At 44.8% G+C, this 20646-nt stretch overlaps 1 protein-coding gene across 1 annotated transcript in view; it reads left to right on the forward strand.

Annotated features, from left to right (window-relative positions):
- Nucleotides 1–20646, forward strand: part of LOC126354945 (cytochrome P450 6k1-like) — an 80319-nt gene that overhangs the window by 33397 nt on the left and 26276 nt on the right. Inside the window, exons 4-5 of the mRNA XM_050005029.1 lie at nt 3522–3784; nt 16264–16463. Coding sequence (XP_049860986.1) covers nt 3522–3784; nt 16264–16463 — 463 coding nt within the window. The remainder of the gene's footprint in view (nt 1–3521; nt 3785–16263; nt 16464–20646) is intronic.

Genomic DNA, 20646 nt, shown 5'->3' on the forward strand with positions numbered 1-20646 from the left:
TATATTTTTGCGATGGCTTCAGATTAGCGAAGCTGCTAAATTTCAGGCAAAATGTTTTATTAGCCTAACTCCGTAACTAAACATTTGCGGACCTAAGTTTATATTTTTTTCATTCGTTTTACTTGTAGAATAACATATTTTAATATTTGCGTATCTTCGTGAATCATCCTGAGTATTCAAAATAGTTCAAATGGCTCTGAGCACTAGGGGACTTAACATCTGAGGTCATCACTCCCCTAGAACTTAGAACTACTTAAACCTAACTAACCTAAGGACAACACACAACACCCAGCCATCACGAGGCAGAGAAAATGCCTGACCCCGCCGGGAATCGAACCCGGGAACTCGGGCGCGGGAAGCGAGAACGCTACCGCACGACCACGAGATGCGGGCACGTCCTGAGCACTCCAATGAATTAAATAATGGTAAAAATTTGTTTTGTTTGTAATCTATGCTGTTGAGAAATTCGGGACTGTACTGCCATTTAAATGCGAAACTTTCACCGTTTTCCTCTCCTCCCCCTCCTCACGCTCAGGCACCGTGGCGTTCCGGTGATGCAAGTGTGCAACCAGGAGAGAGAGCTATGGCGCACGAGCCAGAGCAATACTCGCGTGCCGATTTCTCGGTCGTCCCTGGTCTACTGATGTGCTGGCCACAACTGTGTGTAGAAAGCAGCTTGGGGGTGTCTTTTCACCGATTTCAGATAAAGTACACTCGTTCCTACTGTCCCGCTCGATCGTGTTGAAAGGTGCAATCGCCATCCACGAATTGCTCTTCAACAGTGAGAAGCAAGAAGGTGCCTAAAACATCAATGTATGCCTGTGCTGAGATGTTGTTGTTGTCTTCAGTCCTGAGACTGGTTTGATGCAGCTCTCCATGCTACTCTATCCTGCGCAAGCTGCTTCATCTCCCAGTACCTACTGCAACCTACATCCTTCTGAATCTGCGTAGTGTACTCATCTCTCGGTCTCCCTCTACGATTTTTACCCTCCACGCTGCCCTCCAATGCTAAATTTGTGATCCCTTGATGCTTCAAAACATGTCCTACCAACCGATCCCTTCTTCTGGTCAAGTTGTGCCACAAACTTCTCTTCTCCCCAATCCTATTCAATACCTCCTCATTAGTTACGTGATCTATACACCTTATCTTCAGTATTCTTCTGTAGCACCACATTTCGAAAGCTTCTATTCTCTTCTTGTCCAAACTAGTTATCGTCCATGTTTCACGTCCATACATGGCTACACTCCAAACAAATACTTTCAGAAACGACTTCCTGATACATAACTCTATATTCGATGTTAACAAATTTCTCTTCTTCAGAAACGCTTTCCTTGCCATTGCCAGTCTACATTTTATATCCTCTCTACTTCGACCATCATCAGTTATTTTACTTCCCAAATAGCAAAACTCCTTTACTACTTTAAGTGTCTCATTTCCTAATCTAATTCCCTCAGCATCACCCGATTTAATTTGACTACATTCCATTATCCTCGTTTTGCTTTTGTTGATGTTCATCTTATATCCTCCTTTCAAGACACTGTCCATTCCGTTCAACTGCTCTTCCAAGTCCTTTGCCGTCTCTGACAGAATTACAATGTCATCGGCGAACCTCAAAGTTTTTATTTCTTCTCCATGAATTTTAATACCTACTCCAAATTTTTCTTTTGTTTCCTTTACTGCTTGTTCAATATACAGATTGAATAACATCGGGGAGAGGCTACAACCCTGTCTCACTCCTTTCCCAACCACTGCTTCCCTTTTATGCCCCTCGACTCTTATAACTGCCATCTGGTTTCTGTACAAATTGTAAATAGCCTTTCGCTCCCTGTATTTTACCCCTGCCAACTTTAGAATTGGAAAGAGAGTATTGCAGTCAACATTGTCAAAAGCTTTCTCTAAGTCTACAAATGCTAGAAATGTAGGTTTGCCTTTTCTTAATCTTTCTTCTAAGATAAGTCGTAAGGTCAGTATTGCCTCACGTGTTCCAACATTTCTACGGAATCCAAACTGATCCTCCCCGAGGTCCGCATCTACCGGTTTTTCCATTCGTCTGTAAAGAATTCGCGTTAGTATTTTGCAGCTGTGACTTATTAAACTGATAGTTCGGTAATTTTCACATCTGTCAACACCTGCTTTCTTTGGGATTGTAATTATTATATTCTTCTTGAAGTCTGAGGGTATTTCGCCTGTCTCATACATCTTGCTCACCAGTTGGTAGAGTTTTGTCATGACTGGCTCTCCCAAGGCCGTCAGTAGTTCTAATGGAATGTTGTCTACTCCGGGGGCCTTGTTTCGACTCAGGTCTTTCAGTGCTCTGTCAAACTCTTCACGCAGTATCGTATCTCACATTTCGTCTTTATCTACATCCTCTTCCATTTCCATAATATTGTCCTCAAGTACATCGCCCTTGTATAAACCTTCTATATAGTCCTTCCACCTTTCTGCCTTCCCTTCTTTGCTTAGATCTGGGTTGCCATCTGAGCTCTTGATATTCATACACGTGGTTCTCTTCTCTCCAAAGGTCTCTTTAATTTTCCTGTAGGCAGTATCTATCTTACCCCCTAGTGAGATAAGCTTCTACATCCTTAAATTTGTCCTCTAGCCATCCCTGCTGAGATAGCGCCCCACAAAAGAACAACGAGTGCAAGCCCCCTCCATGAAAAACACGAAAACACCATAACACAGCCGCCTCCTAATTTTACTGTTGGCACTACACATACTGGCAGATGACGTTCACCCGGAATTCGCCACACCCACACCCTGCCATCGAATCGCCACTTTGCGTACCGTGATGCGTCACTCCACATAACTTTCTACCACTGTTCAATCGTCCAATGTTTACGCTCCTTACACCAAGCGTGGCGTCTTTTGGCATTTACCGGCGTGATGTGTGGCTTATGAGCAGCCGCTCGACCATGAAATCCAAGTTTTCTCACCTCGCGCCTAACTGTCACAGCACTTGCAGTGGATCCTGATACAGTTTGGAATTCCTGCGTGATAGTCTGGATATATGTCTGCCTATTAGACATTACGACCTTTTCATGTGTCGGCGGTCTCTGTCAGTCAACAGACGAGGTAGGCCTGTACACTTTTGTGCTGTACGTGTCCCTTCACGTTTCCGTTTCACTATCTCATCGGAAACAGTTTAAGTATGGAAGTTCAGGAGTGTGGAAATATCGCGTACAGATGTATGACTAAGTGACACCCAATCGCCTGACCACGTTTAAGTCTGTGAGTTTCGCAGAGCGCCCCATTCCGCTCTCTTACAATGTCTAATGACTACTGAGGTCACTGATATGGAGTACGTGGCAGTAGATGGCAGCATAATGCACATGAAAAACGTATGTGTTTGTGGGCGTCCGGATACTTTTGATCACAAAGTGTATGTTTCAATGACGTCGAATAAAAGGAATGAAATATTTACAGACTCGTTCATAACCCTGTAACATGTTAGTTTGCTGAAGCACGGTATCCTGATATGTACATTGGCAGCGAGGCATTTTATCTGTTTGTCTGACAGATTATCCAGGACTGCGGGAGGGAGATGGCGGACGTGGTAGGAGAAATGGAGGACCGAGGGGAGTCTGTGGAAGTTCGGGAGCTGATAGCGCGGTTCACCACAGACGTCATCTCCTCCGTCGCCTTCGGCCAGGAGTGCAACTGCCTGCGGAACCCAGAGCACCAGTTCCGGCAGTGGGGCAGAAAGATGTTCGAGCCCTCTGCGGCCACGGGCATCTTTTTCCTTCTGGTCTTGCTCAGACCGACACTACTTGCCGCCCTCAGGTAAGATCTCTGATACTCCATTCCAGCAAAGAAAATAAGTCGATACAAGAGGGCTGATATGATCAGCAAAGTTGCGCAGTACCGGTCTCGCAATCAGGATCATAGCGGTTCAAACCCCCTTCGAGCTGTGTCACAAAGTGCAGCTTAAACTTACCGGTAGATGTCGATAGACCACATAATCTTAACTTTCAACCAGTGGTTCTTGCCACGTATGATGAGATCGAAACCGAGGAAACGAAGAGATTTCAATCGCAAACGGTAGTTTCCTGCTGTGACACGTGGTATGCGAATTTAAGCTACAGCGGGAAACAGTTCCTTACAACTATTGAACACCGAGAAATTTTTGTCTTAGGACTCACATACCACTGTGGCACACATGTCTATGTCAGCATCTAGGCCGGAGGCGTGTTTCGCTGAAAATAATTAGAGTGATGCTTATTCTGCAGACGTTTGGAATCCAAGAACCCGTATGTCACATACGTTACCTCTTCCCTAGCTTCTAGGAGGCACTCTCCGTGGGAAGTTAATGTTCAGCTTTGTACTCTAAAGAAGTCATGAGGAAACGCACCATTGCTATTTTGTCTGGGAACTTTTTGTCACCCTCTCACAATGTGATGGTGCGAAGCTGTTCCTGACGGATTTTCGTTGCATGGTACATCCACCTCGTGTTTGCTCGGAAAGTGTTGGTGCCCTCGCTATGTCTGTTATGCGAACCAAGAAATCTTGTCTGTATACAAAGTGAAGCGCATGGCACAATAAATCATTTCTGAGATCCGCCAGGTATGCCTCCTCTACGTAGCCCAAGCATTGCATCCCACAAAACATAATGTAAATCACGGTGATACCTTACGATCTCAGCTCACACCCACAGATAGTCGTTCACAGCACTTTCAGTCAATAATATTTCAGCACTTTTAGAGCTTACCGTCCTAACAGTCCGCACCTCTTACACAAACATTAGGATTTGTTATTTTTGCCCATACTGGCATGCTAAGCGTCTATGCTGACACACAGCATCCTTCCTATATTTGTTTAACTGTTGTACCTTTTTTACCATTCATAAATTCCTTTTTGTTAAGACTATTTATTGTGAAGACTGTTTTAATTTCTTGTTTTTCTGAAGATCTTGCTGATTTTCTTTCAAATGGCATGGAATCTTCTGTTTCTAGCGAGGAGAAAATTTTTCATTATGAGAGTTTGCTTTATGCTGTGTTTAGGTATATCCGGTTTATTTTCGTTTTTTCTGCCTTTGGTCTTTATTTTCCTTTCAATGGGAGCAGAACACTCCCACACAGTATCTAACCGGAGGCCCCAACCACTAAGGTGGTTGTCCTTACGTAATGTACTCTGATGCTAATCCAAACTTCACTGTCCGTCCTTCGCCACCCACCTTTAGCGGAATGATCTTTAATTTCTCATTCTGACACGACTGTTCCTTAAAGTAGTCTCTGAGGCAGAGGTGACCAGCTCTGACACAGTGCATTAGCACAGTGATCACAACTTTGTGGCTGGTTGACAACCATTGGTCTGTTACACGTGCCAACGTGAGTTTGATTTTTAGACGGTTTTCCAAGTTCGTTTAGACAGTTCCTGGGGTGACCCCGATCTCCGGTTCTTAAAATACAATACACAAACATTTAAATACGACAAAAAACAAAATAATGTTTACACGTATCATAGACACTTGGCGCACGCCACTTCCCTCCATAAGATTCGGAACATTTCTCATATCTGCCGCGACCAGATTGATTCGCAGTCTGAATCTGAAAATTACGTTACCGAAGAAGACAACAAAAATGCGTTGGCTGACTGAGAGGGATTAGAAAGTCAAACTCTAATTCATAACGAACATTGACATAACGCACTCTTACGGTAAGCGGCAGTTTACAGGGGTGCGTTGTCAAGTATTGACTCTGACCTCCAACCAGTACTAGGTCCTTCAAGACCAGCCACACTTCCTCAATCTATCATCCCATTTGATCTTAGTTCCAGAACGGTTATCAGTATGAATGCTGCCTAATTAAGTTTACAACACGACCACAATTGGGGAATTTTAATAGACCTGCAGACGAAGAAAAACTAATCTGACAAAAGTTATCCGTATTCTGGACACCCAGTATGCACAAAAGAAGTGGTTGTACATTCGTAAATGCATCGAAACCAAATAAAAGATGTCGCTTATCATAATTCATAGAACTTTCTCAAAAGCGAGTATACGATACCAGTGGTACAAAACCCACACACTATAATTTCACTCATGTAAACTTTATTTTGTATAGATGTCGTAGCACAGCTAATCTAAGTTGGGGAGATTAATGCTCTCTGCCACGCAGGACTCAGCACAACTCGCCAGAATTGTTTGTAAAAGCCGGAAGCAATTGATTAGATATTCTCCAAGCGGAAACTATCCACTAAATTACAAGTCACGACCAAAACTCCATCATCGACGACAATATCACAACAACTGTGTAGTTAACAGGCTGATAGTACGCCGTGGCCAACCCACCATTATGCTCGGGAGTGATACTCCGCATAGAACATAACTTCGCTCCTTAAATACTTAAAGCTAAGCCTTAGTAATTTCTCACCAGGAGAAATATACTTAAACACGTTCATAACGTTCACTGCCTGCGCGACGTTACTTAGACAGTGTTACTGCCAGGATGAAAATTAACAAATCTTACTGTGCAATCAAAATGGAACGACATTGTAAGCATGCCCATCCGGTCCAACGTTCGAGCTGTCTCTCTGCTACACTCAGGGGGCTCACCCAACACCGACTCAGAGGAAGGCCTCGGCGCTTGTTCGTGACGTCACGTCAGCTAGGCACGGCGAACGCCACGTCTGTTCCACGCAGAAACGCCTGGAAGTGCTTATCAACATAAATCTCTTATTTTTGGACAAAATGTTTGGATTGTTTTGGATTTTGAAGTTTTATTTATATGAAAGATTTTATTACTATCGTAAAGCTACAAATGAAGATCATAGTTCTGTATTACTGAATCATGTCGAAACAAACGTAGATAAATATGAGAAGACGCTTTGCCCCCATTGCAAGCTTCGGAAATTTTACATTCAAGTAACTATATTTACTTGATCCATTTGCTGTCGAAACTTACTCCAACCCCCTCACAATGAACTCGTTTATTTATTTATTTATTTTCATTTAACATCGTCGCTGGAAATGTGAACTAATTTACATGGGTAAATGTACAACTGTTGCCAGTGATTAGATTACAATCGTTTTCAACGAGAGGAATTCTAAACAGGAAACAAAATAGGTTCATACATCGAAAATACTGCTGAGCTTAAACTTTTTTGACAATTAGAAAAGATAAATATTCCCCTCTTAAGATAAAAAAAATTATTTGTGAAACAAGCATCTTTCTTTTGCCTCTTCTTCTGTCCCCCTCCACCAACGTGTACAACTGCAAGATATTTCATTAACATTCAGTGCTCCTCACCCCATAGTCAACCAAGATACCTAAAGAAGAGCACCAATATGTTCAGTTTCTTGTAAAAGCAACCCAGTACAAACGTAACTTCCTCAGATTTACAAATAAGGCAAAGAAGCACGAATTCTCTTGCTGCTGGACCATGAAGTTATTTTTGTATGTCAATCCTTACAATATGTGGAAATTTCAGTTCAGGAGTACACCATTTGTTAAAAAGTGTAATGAACTGCACAATTAATTGATTGCAGAAATCTCTCAGAACAGTGTGTATTGGTCAACTACCGCCAATAGTTTCACATTTTGCTGTATCTGGGAGGGAGACTTTATGAGTATGCCTGCAACAGACCTGGCGTTCGCCGTGCCTAGCTGACATGACGTCACGAACAAGCGCCGAGGCCTTCCTTTGATTCGGTGTTGGCTCCCCACTCATTGTTTGGCTACCATGGGGCCCCAGCTATTTCAGCACCACTTCCTCTTTCTGTGCTGGAAACATACCCTCGACTATCTCTCACTTCCTCCGACTTTCCGGCGGATGATCCTTTCGATGCAGACCCTATCTGGACTTGGTTCATCCTGTTAGTGCAGACACTGCCTGGACTTAGTTCACGACTTTATTCTTGATTTATGGTTTCAGCCCCAGCGCTATCTTCACTTTCTATTAACGATTATATGGTCCCCATTATTAGGTTTGACCTTCCACCTTTTCCAAATTTTACACAATTGCATATTGTGCAGGGAAGGTCGCTAACTGTGGTATCATTCGGAATGAGGGGCACCATGGCAGATAGTTAACACAAGAAGCTAGTTAAACTTTCTCCTGCTGGTGGGCTCACGGCTCCAGCAGTCTCTTCAGATGGAAAGGCCATGTTATGATGTAATTAAATACAATCCAAATGCATTTCCTTCCCTGTCCACGCCATGAGAGGAACCCAGGAAGAGATAACAAGGGGAAAAAATCCTTCCCCCAATACCTGGTCTGTACCAGAATCAATGGGGTCACCTTTTTGGCCTCAAACGCCACATTCAAGACAAATACAGGGAAGTTGCAGCCATTTCTAAGATGAAGAGCGATTCCCTCTTTATTGAAACGTTATCTTCTACCGAACCACAGGCGCTGCTCTCTTGTGAAATGTTGTGTGACATTCCTGTAACTGTCACTTCCCACAAGAGTGAAAATGGATCAGGGCATCATCTTTCAGTATGATTTCTTTTTAATTCTCAGCTGCGGGCCAGCTTTGGGTGATGGGGTATGTACTTCAACTGCTGTGTACAAAGGAGACCAAGGGAAAACAAAGTTGCTACTGGGGCCTTGATCTTGGCTTAAGATGGTGATACATTGCCTGAGAAGGTCAAGGTTATGGTCTACCAGTGTAACGTGAAACCTTATGTTCTTTCTCAAATGAAATGCTTCAGATGTATGAAGTTCAGATCCCTGTCTGCAAGGATTGTGGACACCTGCTCCACGAAACATTCCTTGTATACCTCCCCCCCCCCCCCTAAATCTGTGTAAACTGTGGCGAACTCCAATGTCCCTGCTAATCAGATTACTCCATTTTAATGTATAAGAAAAATCTCCAGCGGTATAAGACTCTTGAAAATCTCTTAAGAGATCAGAGTATGAACATCTTAATTCCACACAAATGACACAATCTTGCAATACAGCTGCAACATCGTCGCCTTATCTATCGACGGTGCCTTCCTCTGTTGGATCTCTTACTGTGAGCCCTCAGAGCTGGCATCTGATACATGCCCCACCAGGCGTTTGGGGGCCTTCTGGTGCTTCCACTGCACCCATTTCAGGCGCATAGCCTCCCCATCTGCCAAGTACAATGGTCACCATCCCCAAGGCCCCATATCCTCCTCTGGCTTCTCAAGCTAGGAAGAGGCCCCTCAGAACTCTTCCTTCCATGACTCCTACTGGTCCACAGACAGATTCCAGCTGGTGGTTGAAGGAACCATGGCTGATGGCTGTTGGACTTCTCATATTCCAAATTGGGAGCTCCCTTCCCAATCCTCATCTTCTAAGGAGAAGTAGTCCTCTAAGATGAAGGAAACTAGAATGGCTTCCACGCCACCAGACTCTGCATGTATTCCTTCTGCTTCCATGGTGGAAATCCTGGTGGCCACTGAGAAACTAGATCTCATCAGGCAACGTGTGACAGAACCTATGCCAGTGGATCCTCTGGCATTTCCGTTGGTGGCAGCACATAACCCTGACTCCCCCAACCCCCCTTGGTCGCTTCATGCATCCCCAATACTCTGTTTGTCTCATCCTCCAGTGGAGTTGCAGCGGATTTTTCCACTACCTGGCAGAGCTATGGCAGCTTTTGAACACTTACGTTGCATTTTGTATTGCCATCCAGGAAACGTGTTTTCCAGAAACTCGAATGCCTGTCCTTCATGGCTCCCAAGTTTATTTTAAGAATCATACTATGAGAGGGTATCAAATGGTTCAAATGGCTCTGAGCACTAGGTGGGACTCAACTTCTGAGGTCAGCAGTCCCCTAGAACTTAGAACTACTTAACCCTGACTAAACTAATGACATCACACACATCCATTCCTGGGGCAGGATTCGAACCTGCAACCGTAGTGGTCGTGCGGTTCCAGACTGTAGCGCCTAGCACCGCTCGGCCACCCTGGCCGGCCGAGAGGGTATTAAGTGAAGTTTGTATGTATGTGTTGGACTCTCTATACAGCGACCTTGTCCCTCTTAATATACCTTTGGAGACTATAGATGTTTGGGTAGGCCCCTTCAGGACTTAACCCCCTTCAACGTTTATCACCCTCCCAATGATGTCATGCTCCAGGATGTACTGCCTGCATTACTCTCTCAACTCCTCCCACATTTTCTAGTCTTAAGCAACTCTTTGTGGAGTGGTGAAATGATCACTGGCCGTGGTAAAGACATTGAAACTTTAGTGGCATGGGTCGACCTTTATCTCTTGAACCCTATTGTCCAACACATTTCAATATGGCACACAGAAATTATTTGGTCATTTATATCTCATTTTACAGCCATGGTCTTCTACCATCTATACACTGGAGGTTCCATAATGACCTGTGTGGTAGTGACCACTTCCCAGTCATCCTGTTACTCTCTCAGCATTGCTCACCTGGGTGCCCACCCAGTGGTTTCTCCATAATGCTGACTGGGATAGTTCGCCTCTGCTTTCCTCCTTGGCTCCCCATCGATGCAGCTGTTTAGCCTACAATGGCAACCATGATCTCTCTGTCAGAAGATACTACCATGGTGGACCTAAAGGATTGCTGCACTCATTGGAGATCATAGGCAGGCTCTCCAATGCCATAAATGGCGCCCTTCACTACAGCACCTCGCTACCTTCAAAATGACTCTGTGCCTGCTTTGACTGTCTCATAAAACAACAACAGCAAAAATACTTGTAATGGTAAAGTTCCACTCTTGGACCACATACATCTTCATCGTAGGTACAGGCAAAGATCAGATAGCCGCGTGGGATAAGCCGAGCAGTCTAAGGCGCTGCAGTCATGGACTACGCGGCTGGTCCCGGTGGAGGTTCGAGTCCTCCATCGGGTGTGGGTGTGTGTGTTTGTTCTTAGGATAATTTAGGTCAAGTAGTGTGAAAGCTTAGGGACTGATAACCTTAGCAGGTTACGCCCATAAGATTTCACACACATTTTTGAAAGATCAGATACCTTTACAGCACCCACTCCTCTGCAGGTGTATCAAGTATTTCCTTAGATGGTGCCGCTTAGACTGATCCAGTCTCTGTCGTTGATCATTTTGCTGAGCATTATGCTCGTGCATCTATGCCTGAGGCCTACCACCCCACCTTCTGGATCATAAAACAGGGAGTGTAGCAAATGCACCTATCTTTTGCTAACAGCCATCTGGAACCAGATAATCCTACATTCAGTGGATGAGAACTCCCCAGTGCCCCAGCCCATTGCCCTGATACTGCCACAGGGCCAGATCGCATCCACAATCAAATACTGAAACATTTCTCAGTGGATTGTCAGTGTCGCATCGTTGCCCTCTTTAAATGTACTTCTGTTGCTATCATACTGTCCATCCACACTCAGAGCTTCACCAAGTTGTGAATTTTAGTTGAGGTACACCGCTTTTTATGACTGGTCTTTGATTCTTAGCTTACGTGGCTTCCCTGCCTTCGCCAACTTAAGTGAAAGTGCTGGTGACACTTCAATAAAATTCACTGCTTCAGTAATACTAACTGGGGTGCAGATCGCTTTATCCTTGTGTGGCTCTACAAAGATTTGATTCTCTTTTATATTCATTCTTAGAGTCTTGTCTATGGTTCAGCATCACCCTCAACCCTTGATCATAGTGAGGTCGGACTTGCGACAGGAGCCTTCTGCACTGGCGTTGTGAACAACCGAGGCTGGAGTCCATTACCTATCAGGTGCTAACGACAGCTGCGGAATTACCCTGTAAGCATTCGTAGCTTCCTTGAACATTACAACTGAACGAACTGGCCAGTTGGTCAAGCTGTCCATTATGATGCCAAGTCTGGAAATGGTGGTCCCTGAACTGGACCTTTGGCCTCTTATACACTATCGATTGCTGGAGGTCTGTAACTCAGAATGTTCTATCCTGATCTCCCCCAAATAAATCAAGGACAGTTAAGGAGACCATGACGACATGGCAGTCTTTCCTGCATGCTTCTCACAGGGATTCATCATCCTACATGGACTCTGCATTGGCCACACTTGATTGACTCATTGCCACATTCTCCGATGTGAGATGTGAGAATACCCTTCATTACAGATGCAGTGGCTCACTTTCTAACAGACTGCCGTAATTTGACTGTTTTGAGAGGTAATCTTAATCTTCCTGGCACACTAATTCTGGTGCTAGCAGACTACGCCAAAGCAGCTGACAACCTGAGAGGTTGGTGGCACCCTCTCATGCTCCCTGCCGACCTCTCACGAGTGCCTTGGCGGACCTTGCTCGGTGTCCCAGCCTGGACTCTACCTTTCCAACCTTTTTATCCTCTTTACACCTTTTAATTTCCTGGTTTTAATACCTTGCCTTGACTGGTCTTTTAAGGACTTGCCTGTGCTGATTTTTTCCCAGGTTTTTATATATAGCTCTTTATTATGTTAGCTAACCTTAGCCTTTCCATGATTTACCTTTCGCTTCCTGCCTTTGACGACTACTCCTGATTTGTCACTTAGTGGATGAAGGGACTGATGACCTTGCAGTTTAGTCTCCTCCAATCCAAACCTACCAATCAACCAGTGTCTATCTTGATAATGGCTTATCACCCCACTACTCACGATTCTTGGTGGCAGTGAAGTGAAACACCACAGTTTCCAAATATTAACTCTGTTTTCAATTATAATGATGTGGCAAAATTCATGGGAAGGCAATATGCACATATTCAGATGGCGGCAGTACCACATACACAAAGTATAAAAAGGCTGTGCGCTGGCATAGCTGTCATTTGTACTCAGGTGATACATCTGAACAGGTTTCAGACGTTATTATGGCTGCAGTTCGGGAATTAACAGACTTTGAATGTGGAATGATAGTTGGCGCTAGATGCATGGGACATTCCGTTTCGGAAATCGTTACGAAATTTACCTCTCACCACCGTCAACGCAGTGGTCGATGGCCTTCACTTAACGATTTAAAGCAGCGCTGTTTGCGTAGAGCTGTCATTGTTAATGGACAAACAACACTGCTTGAAATAACCGCAGAAATCGATGTTGGACGTGCGAGGAATATATCCGTTAGGACAGTCCGGCTAAATTTGGCGTTAATGGACTATGGCAGCAGACGAACAACACGAGTGCCTTTTCTAACAGCACAACATCGCCTGCAATGCCTGTCCTGGGTTCGTGATCATATCAGTTGGACCTTACACGTCTGGAAAATCGTGGTGTGGTCAGATGAGCCCCGATTTCAGTTGGTAAGAACTGATGGTAGGGTTCGAGTGTAGCGAGACTCCAAGCAGCCATGGAATCAGGTTGTCCAGAATTGTGTGGGCTATGTTTATATGGTATTGACTGGGTCCTCTGGCCCAGCTGAACCGATCATTCTCTGGAAATGCTTATATTCAGCTACCCGGAGACATTTGCAGCCATTTATGGACTTCTCCTTCTCGAACAACGATATTGTGTCACTAGGACACAATTATTCGCGATTGCTGGGAAGAAAATTCTGGGAAACTCGAGAGTATGATTTGGCCGCCCAAACCTCCAGACATTAAACTCATTGGACATCTACGGTACGTAACCGAGAGTTCAGTTCGTGCCCAAAATTCTGCGCTGACAGCACTTTCGCAATTATGGATGGCTATAGACACAGAATTTCTGAGTGTTCCTGCAATGGACTTCCAACGACTTGTATAGTCAGTGCCACATCAGTTGATACACTAAACCAGGCCAAATCAGGTCCCATACCACATTAGGAAATATCCTATGACTTCTGTATATCATTCCCTACGACTGACCGACATGGAGAAAAACTCTAAATGTTACTTTAATTACTTTAATAATAAACACTGCAGATTCTCTACTGTCCACAACAATAAAACTTGACGTGGATTGTTTAACCTTTCGCCTGGGTTCACTTCTGCAGTCGTCCACAGGATCCAATGTGAAAGGGTGGAAACAGAGTCTTCTACTCCGAATCCTTTTCCAGTCTCCCTGCACCAGCTCCTCCACTTTCGGGACTTAGCTGACCATGCTGACTTGCAGTTCTGGGTACACTGGCTGCTTCTACCCCAGAACGCGCTATCTTGTCTTCTCGCACTTCAGCCGCTGCCGAGTAAACTGTGGTAGACCCCAGGAATTTAAATTCAAATATGTCGACTACGTATACTACGATCCTTATTCTGTTTTCACTATTCTTATTGTAATATAATTCTGCCTCAGTTCTCTAGCTAATTTCTTTTCTTAATTATTATACCTAATTGTTTAAGTCGTTTACTTATCGATTTGGGTGTCGCGGTGTTATGTCGCCATAGTGACACCTCTCAGGTTAACTAACTTCTGTGGGGACAGGAAGGGCAACTGCCCACAAAGACAAAGTAAAATAAATTTTATAAGTAATGAAAAACCAGGGGACCCTCATAGAAGGGATTAACTATACCAAAGAAAAAGACTCTCTGAGATAGTGGCTATCTCTGCTGTAGAGTCTACATGTATGTGGAGGTACCGTTCATGCAAATGATGTCCTTTCTTATCGTACCTCCAAACTGCGTTGTTGACGACCCTTATCACACCCTGTGAGCTCCAGTATAGTGCACTGTATGTACGTATGACTTCGCAAAGGCTCTTGTGGCGCCTCGTCTTTATTGTAACACTCTGGGCAGGCACGACTTACAAAGTTAGTAGCTCTGTGTTTTGAAGATGCCCGAGTGATATACTTCATTTAACGTAAACCAAACCGGACCTGAATCACTGGTAAAAGTATACTGGCGTTGGTTACTGGAGAACAGCCCACTCATCGACAGAATACAGGAACAAGCGCATCGAGATTCAATGTCCAACACTTCCATAGCATCAGCAGTCATCTGAATGACATCTGAATGACATTCCGGTGGCAGCAATGTCTGGAATACGTGGGCTGACAGTAGGACCTGAGGTGTTTGTTTTTATAGGGCGTCAGTAGTTATGTAGTGGTGGTGCTTGGCCCAGAGTATCTGGTCATGACAGAGAAAACCAAGACTGTTTGCATCGCGAACTCTGCAGCTCGGTGACTCTATCGATAGTGAAACTACTGATGTCGAAGGAGGTAGAAATATCCCTCCTCCTTGGAACCCATGCAAGTGGTAAGAAATGGCCGGATTTATGTTGAGGAATGCAAAACTGCTGCGACAATTGGGAAACAAGGGCCATGCTCTCTTAGGTAGCTTTTCATGGATCGGAAACGCCTGTGTCATAATGGTCCAGAACCTCTAACGGTGTAGGGGAGATGCAACAAAAAAAATGTGGGTGCTCCGTAGGTATGGTTATCCATTCTGGGAGGCAACCAGTGAATATGTATTATAATTCGAAGCTGGTTCTTATTGTAAGAGGGCTTTCTTTCAGCCTCCAACTGATCGCGAAATGCAAAACCACGGTAAAAACAAAAATGCTTCATTTGCAACATTTAGCTACACATTCCAGTTGCTTCACTACATAGCCACCGCTTCGACTTAGACATCTGCCGTAGCGTGGTACCAGTATTCCAATACCTTAGTAATAAAAGGTAGTCGCCCGTGATTTCCGCTAATTGCGTAAGCTGGTCTGTAGCGCGTTGTCTGTGCCAAAATGCTATGCTCGTAGCCAGCGATTCACATGAGCGAATGAATGAAAATCAGGGGAAGCCAACACTGGATAATTGTCTTCGGGGTGACTTGCTCGCCACGTATTATGCTGTCTCAACCCATTTGCACAGTTTTTAACTGTAATACTTTTCTAATTGGGTTAAATCTCTTACGTACGATTATAGTTGTTAATGTGTAGATTACGACAGTATTTCAAATTTTTAAAATTTGTCAGTAATTATATGAGATACTGAAAACCAATTTTTTTTGCCACTGGGAGCCATTACATAGACAACGTACAACTGTAGTGATGTTGATGGACCTGAGAATACCTAAAAAAACGAGTCCAAAACAATCCAATAAAATAAAATTTGGCCATCCACTACACAGATCCTCTTTAGTTCTCTTCACTTTTTTTTTCTAAAAAAAGGAACTTCAGCATGCTGTCGTTCCCCTCCCCATACCGTGGAGCGCTGGGGAATAATTTTCATTGTTTCTGGACCATGCCGAATGTCACGCACCTCAGGGAACTCAAAGTTTCTTAGCGCAGTACGTAGGGAACTCAACCTTCATTGGCTTGGTAGAGAAGTTGTGAATATGCTTTTTCTTAGCTAGGGAGTGGTGAGCGCCGACATTCTTCTGTAGCCGCAAGCTCTCGGCATCCTTCAGTGACTACGAAGTGGCGCGGAGGTGAAACCTTGTGTGACACAGGGTACATTTTAGGAGTTGTTGTATTAATATTAATTGACTGTTACTTTTCCTTTGCAGGTTGAAAGGCGGACCGTCGGCAATCAGCAAATATTTTCACCAAATGGTTGTAGACACTGTCGCTTACAGAGAGAAAAATAACTTTAGACGGAAAGATTTCATGGATCTTCTTATTCAGCTCAAAAATAAGGGCTTCGTCGATCCTGACAAAGGACAGGCAGCGGAGGGTGAGCAGCAGAAGGACATCGACACTACCGACAGTAAGTTGTTCTGTTTTATTGCATTGCGGCTTTGTGGTATATTTACAGTACCAGTGGAATTGCGGTAGCGTTCTCTCTTCTCGCGCGTGGGGTCCCGGGTTCGATTCCGAGATCGGTCAGGGATTTTCCCTGCGTCGAGATGACTGGATGATGTTGTGTCGTCTTCATAATCATCATTCATCCCCATTACGGTCGGAGGAAGGCAATGGCAAAGCACCTCCGCTAGGACCTTGTCTAGTAAGGCGGTGCGGGTTTCCCGCATCGTCCCCTAGGCTCCTCGGAGTATGGGACCTCATCATCATCAATACCTCCTGTTGTTTCTAGGTCTTCATTGTCTATAGGAAGAGGATGTCGGAGGCGGAGGTAAAACGATGTACACCGTTTAAGGGTCGTATAAATCCTGTTCCATGTATTTTCAAGTTCTACAGGTTATCTGCTGCACTCCTGTATTGGATGTTGGGAAAGAGTCCAATATTTAGCTGAACACATATAAGAAAATTCCTAAATCCACAAACAGGACATGCCAGTCGAACGGTCGTGGGTGAGTCGTGAATTCTATCCTAGACTCGATCACCTACGTTTCTACTCAAAGATGAGCACTTAGGTATAAAAAGATACAATGTGCTTATTATAGTGCTTTCACATATCACACACTCGTAGCCGATGTACTATTTGTTTCAAGCATTCCAAGTAGTGTGTTACGACACAATATGTTTCCTCATCAGCCACTTTTGTTCCTCGGATTTAGAGCTATGGGGGTTTAGGTAGAAAAGTATCTTGGAAGAAGCAGTATGAAAATCTCCACTCTCAAGAATGTAACTATGTTCGAAAAGTACAGGCAGTAAGTGTTGCTTAAATCTTACACACTGATCTCCTTATAATTTAGGCTAATTAATTCTAGAAAACATTTAACGAAATTCAACAGGTAATTGTGTCAGGGAATTGTGATGTAATTTACTATTATATCTTAGCTTTAGTCTGGCCACTGACAACAAAATGAAAGGCACAGCTTGCGCAGGATAACGTGGCACTTGTACAGGAACGCAGGCGCTTCCTTTGTGACGGCCTATTCCAGCACGTTTTCCGAAAAGGGTGGCTACTTTTGACATTTTGTTGCTGACCTGCACACATTAACCGTGCTCGATGCTGTCTCTCCACAACATACCACGGCGCAGCACAGTATGTTCTTCATAATTATGCACGTAAGATTTTACACAGAATTGGAAAGAAGAGAAGGGTTGGCTCGTAGAACACGTTCTGAGGCATCAAGGGATCACCAATTTAGTACTGGAGGGAAGTGTGGAGGGTAAAAATCGTAGAGAGAGACTAAGAGATGGATACGTTAATCAGATTCAGAAGGATGTAAGTTGCAGTAGTTATTCGGAGATGAAGAGGCTTGCACAGAATAGAGAAGCATTTGGAACTGCATCAAACTTGTGTATGGACTGAAGACCAAAACAACAACACGATTATCTCTGACGCCACTAGATTTTCTTCGGAGAAGCAAACGAGAAAGCAGATTTGTGTGACGTATCGCGTAATGGAATTTTGGTGGATTTCTTTTAGTACTCATGTGAATGATTTCACACTTTTCTTTGTTTAGGGTCAATTTACCCTTTTCCCACCATACAAATGTCATATCTAAATCATTTTGCAAATCGTTTTGTTCATCTAATGACTTTACAAGACGATAAGTGACAGCATTATCCGCAAACAATCTAAGACGACTAGTCAGATTGTCTCCTATGTCGTTAACATACACTCCTGGAAATGGAAAAAAGAACACATTGACACCGGTGTGTCAGACCCACCATACTTGCTCCGGACACTGCGAGAGGGCTGTACAAGCAATGATCACACGCACGGCACAGCGGACACAGCAGGAACCGCGGTGTTGGCAGTCGAATGGCGTTAGCTGAGCAGCATTTGTGCACCGCCGCCGTCAGTGTCAGCCAGTTTGCGGTGGCATACGGAGCTTCATCGCAGTCTTTAACACTGGTAGCATGCCGCGACAGCGTGGACGTGAACCGTATGTGTAGTTGACGGACTTTGAGCGAGGGCGTATAGTGGGCATGCGGGAGGCCGGGTGGATGTACCGCCGAATTGCTCAACACGTGGGGCGTGAGGTCTCCACAGTACATCGATGTTGTCGCCAGTGGTCGGCGGAAGGTGCACGTGCCCGTCGACCTGGGACCGGACAGCAGCGACGCACGGATGCACGCCAAGACCGTAGGATCCTACGCAGTGCCGTAGGGGACCGCACCGCCACTTCCCAGCAAATTAGGGACACTGTTGCTCCTGGGGAATCGGCGAGGACCATTAGCAACCGTCTCCATGAAGCTGGGCTACGGTCCCGCACACCGTTAGCCCGTCTTCCGCTCACGCCCCAACATCGTGCAGCCCGCCTCCAGTGGTGTCGCGATAGGCGTGAATGGAGGGACGAATGGAGACGTGTCGTCTTCAGCGATGAGAGTCGCTTCTGCCTTGGTGCCAATGATGGTCGTATGCGTGTTTGGCGCCGTGCAGGTGAGCGCCACAATCAGGACTGCATACGACCGAGGCACACAGGGCCAACACCCGGCACCATGGTGTGGGGAGCGATCTCCTACACTGGCCGTACACCTCTGGTGATCGTCGAGGGGACACTGAATACTGCACGGTACATCCAAACCGTCATCGAACCCATCGTTCTACCATTCCTAGACCGGCAAGGGAACTTGCTGTTCCAACAGGACAATGCACGTCCGCATGTATCCCGTGCCACCCAACGTGCTCTAGAAGGTGTAAGTCAACTACCCTGGCCAGCAAAATCTCCGGATCTGTCCCCCATTCAGCATGTTTGGGACTGGATGAAGCGTCGTCTCACGCGGTCTGCACGTCCAGCACGAACGCTAGTCCAACTGAGGCGCCAGGTGGAAATGGCATGGCAAGCCGTTCCACAGGACTACATCCAGCATCTCTACGATCGTCTCCATGGGAGAATAGCAGCCTGCATTGCTGCGAAAGGTGGATATACACTGTACTAGTGCCGACATTGTGCATGCTCTGTTGCCTGTGTCTATGTGCCTGTGGTTCTGTCAGTGTGATCATGTGATGTATCTCACCCAGGAATGTGTCAATAAAGTTTCCCCTTCCTGGGACAATGATTTCACGGTGTTCTTATTTCAATTTCCAGCAGTGTAGATCAGGAACAGTAGAGAGCCTAGAACACTTCCTTGAGGAACGCCGGATATTACTTCTGTTTTACTCGATGGCTTGCCGTCTGTTATTACCAGCTGTGACCTTTCTGATATGAAATCACGAATCCAGTCGCACAACAGAGGCGATATTCCATAGGCACACAGTTTGGTTAGAAGACGCGTGTGAGGAACGCTGTCGAAAGCCTTCTGGAAATCTAAAAATACGGAATCAATTTGACATCCCCTGTTGATAGCACTCAATACTTCACGAGTATAAAGAGCTAGTCGTGTTTCACAAGAACGATATTTTCTGAATCCTCTCTGACTATGTGTCAATAACTCGTTTTCTTCTAGATATTTCATAATGTTCGAATACAGTTTATGTTCCAAAACCCTACTGCAAATCGACGTTAGTGGTATAGGCCTGTAATTCAGCGGATTACTCCTATTTCCATTTTGGGTATTGGTGTGACTTCAGCAGTTTTCCATTCTTTAAAAAAAATGGCTCTGAGCACTATGGGACTTAACTTCTAAGGTCATCAGTCCCCTAGAACTTAGAACTACTTAAACCTAACTAACCTAAGGACGTCACACACACACATGCATGCCCGAGGCAGGATTCGAACCAGCGACCGTAGCGGTCGCGCGGTTCCAGACTGTAGCGCCTAGAATCGTTCGGCCACCCTGGCCGGCTCCATTCTTTAGAACGGATCTTTCAGTGAGCGAGCGGTTGTATATGACTGCTAAATATGGAGCTATTGTATCAGCATACTCAGGGAGGAATATGGCTGGTATACCATCTGGATCGGAAGCCTTGCCTTTATTAAGTGATTTAAGCTGCTTTGCTACAACGAAGATACTTACTTCTATGTTTCTCATCTTAGCAGTTGTTCTTGATTTGAATTCAGAAATATTTACTTCGTCTTCTTTGGTGATAGACTTTTGGAAAACCGTGTTTAACATCGCTGATTTAGAGGCACTACTCTTACTCATCGAAAAATAAA

Source organism: Schistocerca gregaria, chromosome 3, assembly GCF_023897955.1.
Source record: "Schistocerca gregaria isolate iqSchGreg1 chromosome 3, iqSchGreg1.2, whole genome shotgun sequence".
Taxonomy (NCBI): domain Eukaryota; kingdom Metazoa; phylum Arthropoda; class Insecta; order Orthoptera; family Acrididae; genus Schistocerca; species Schistocerca gregaria.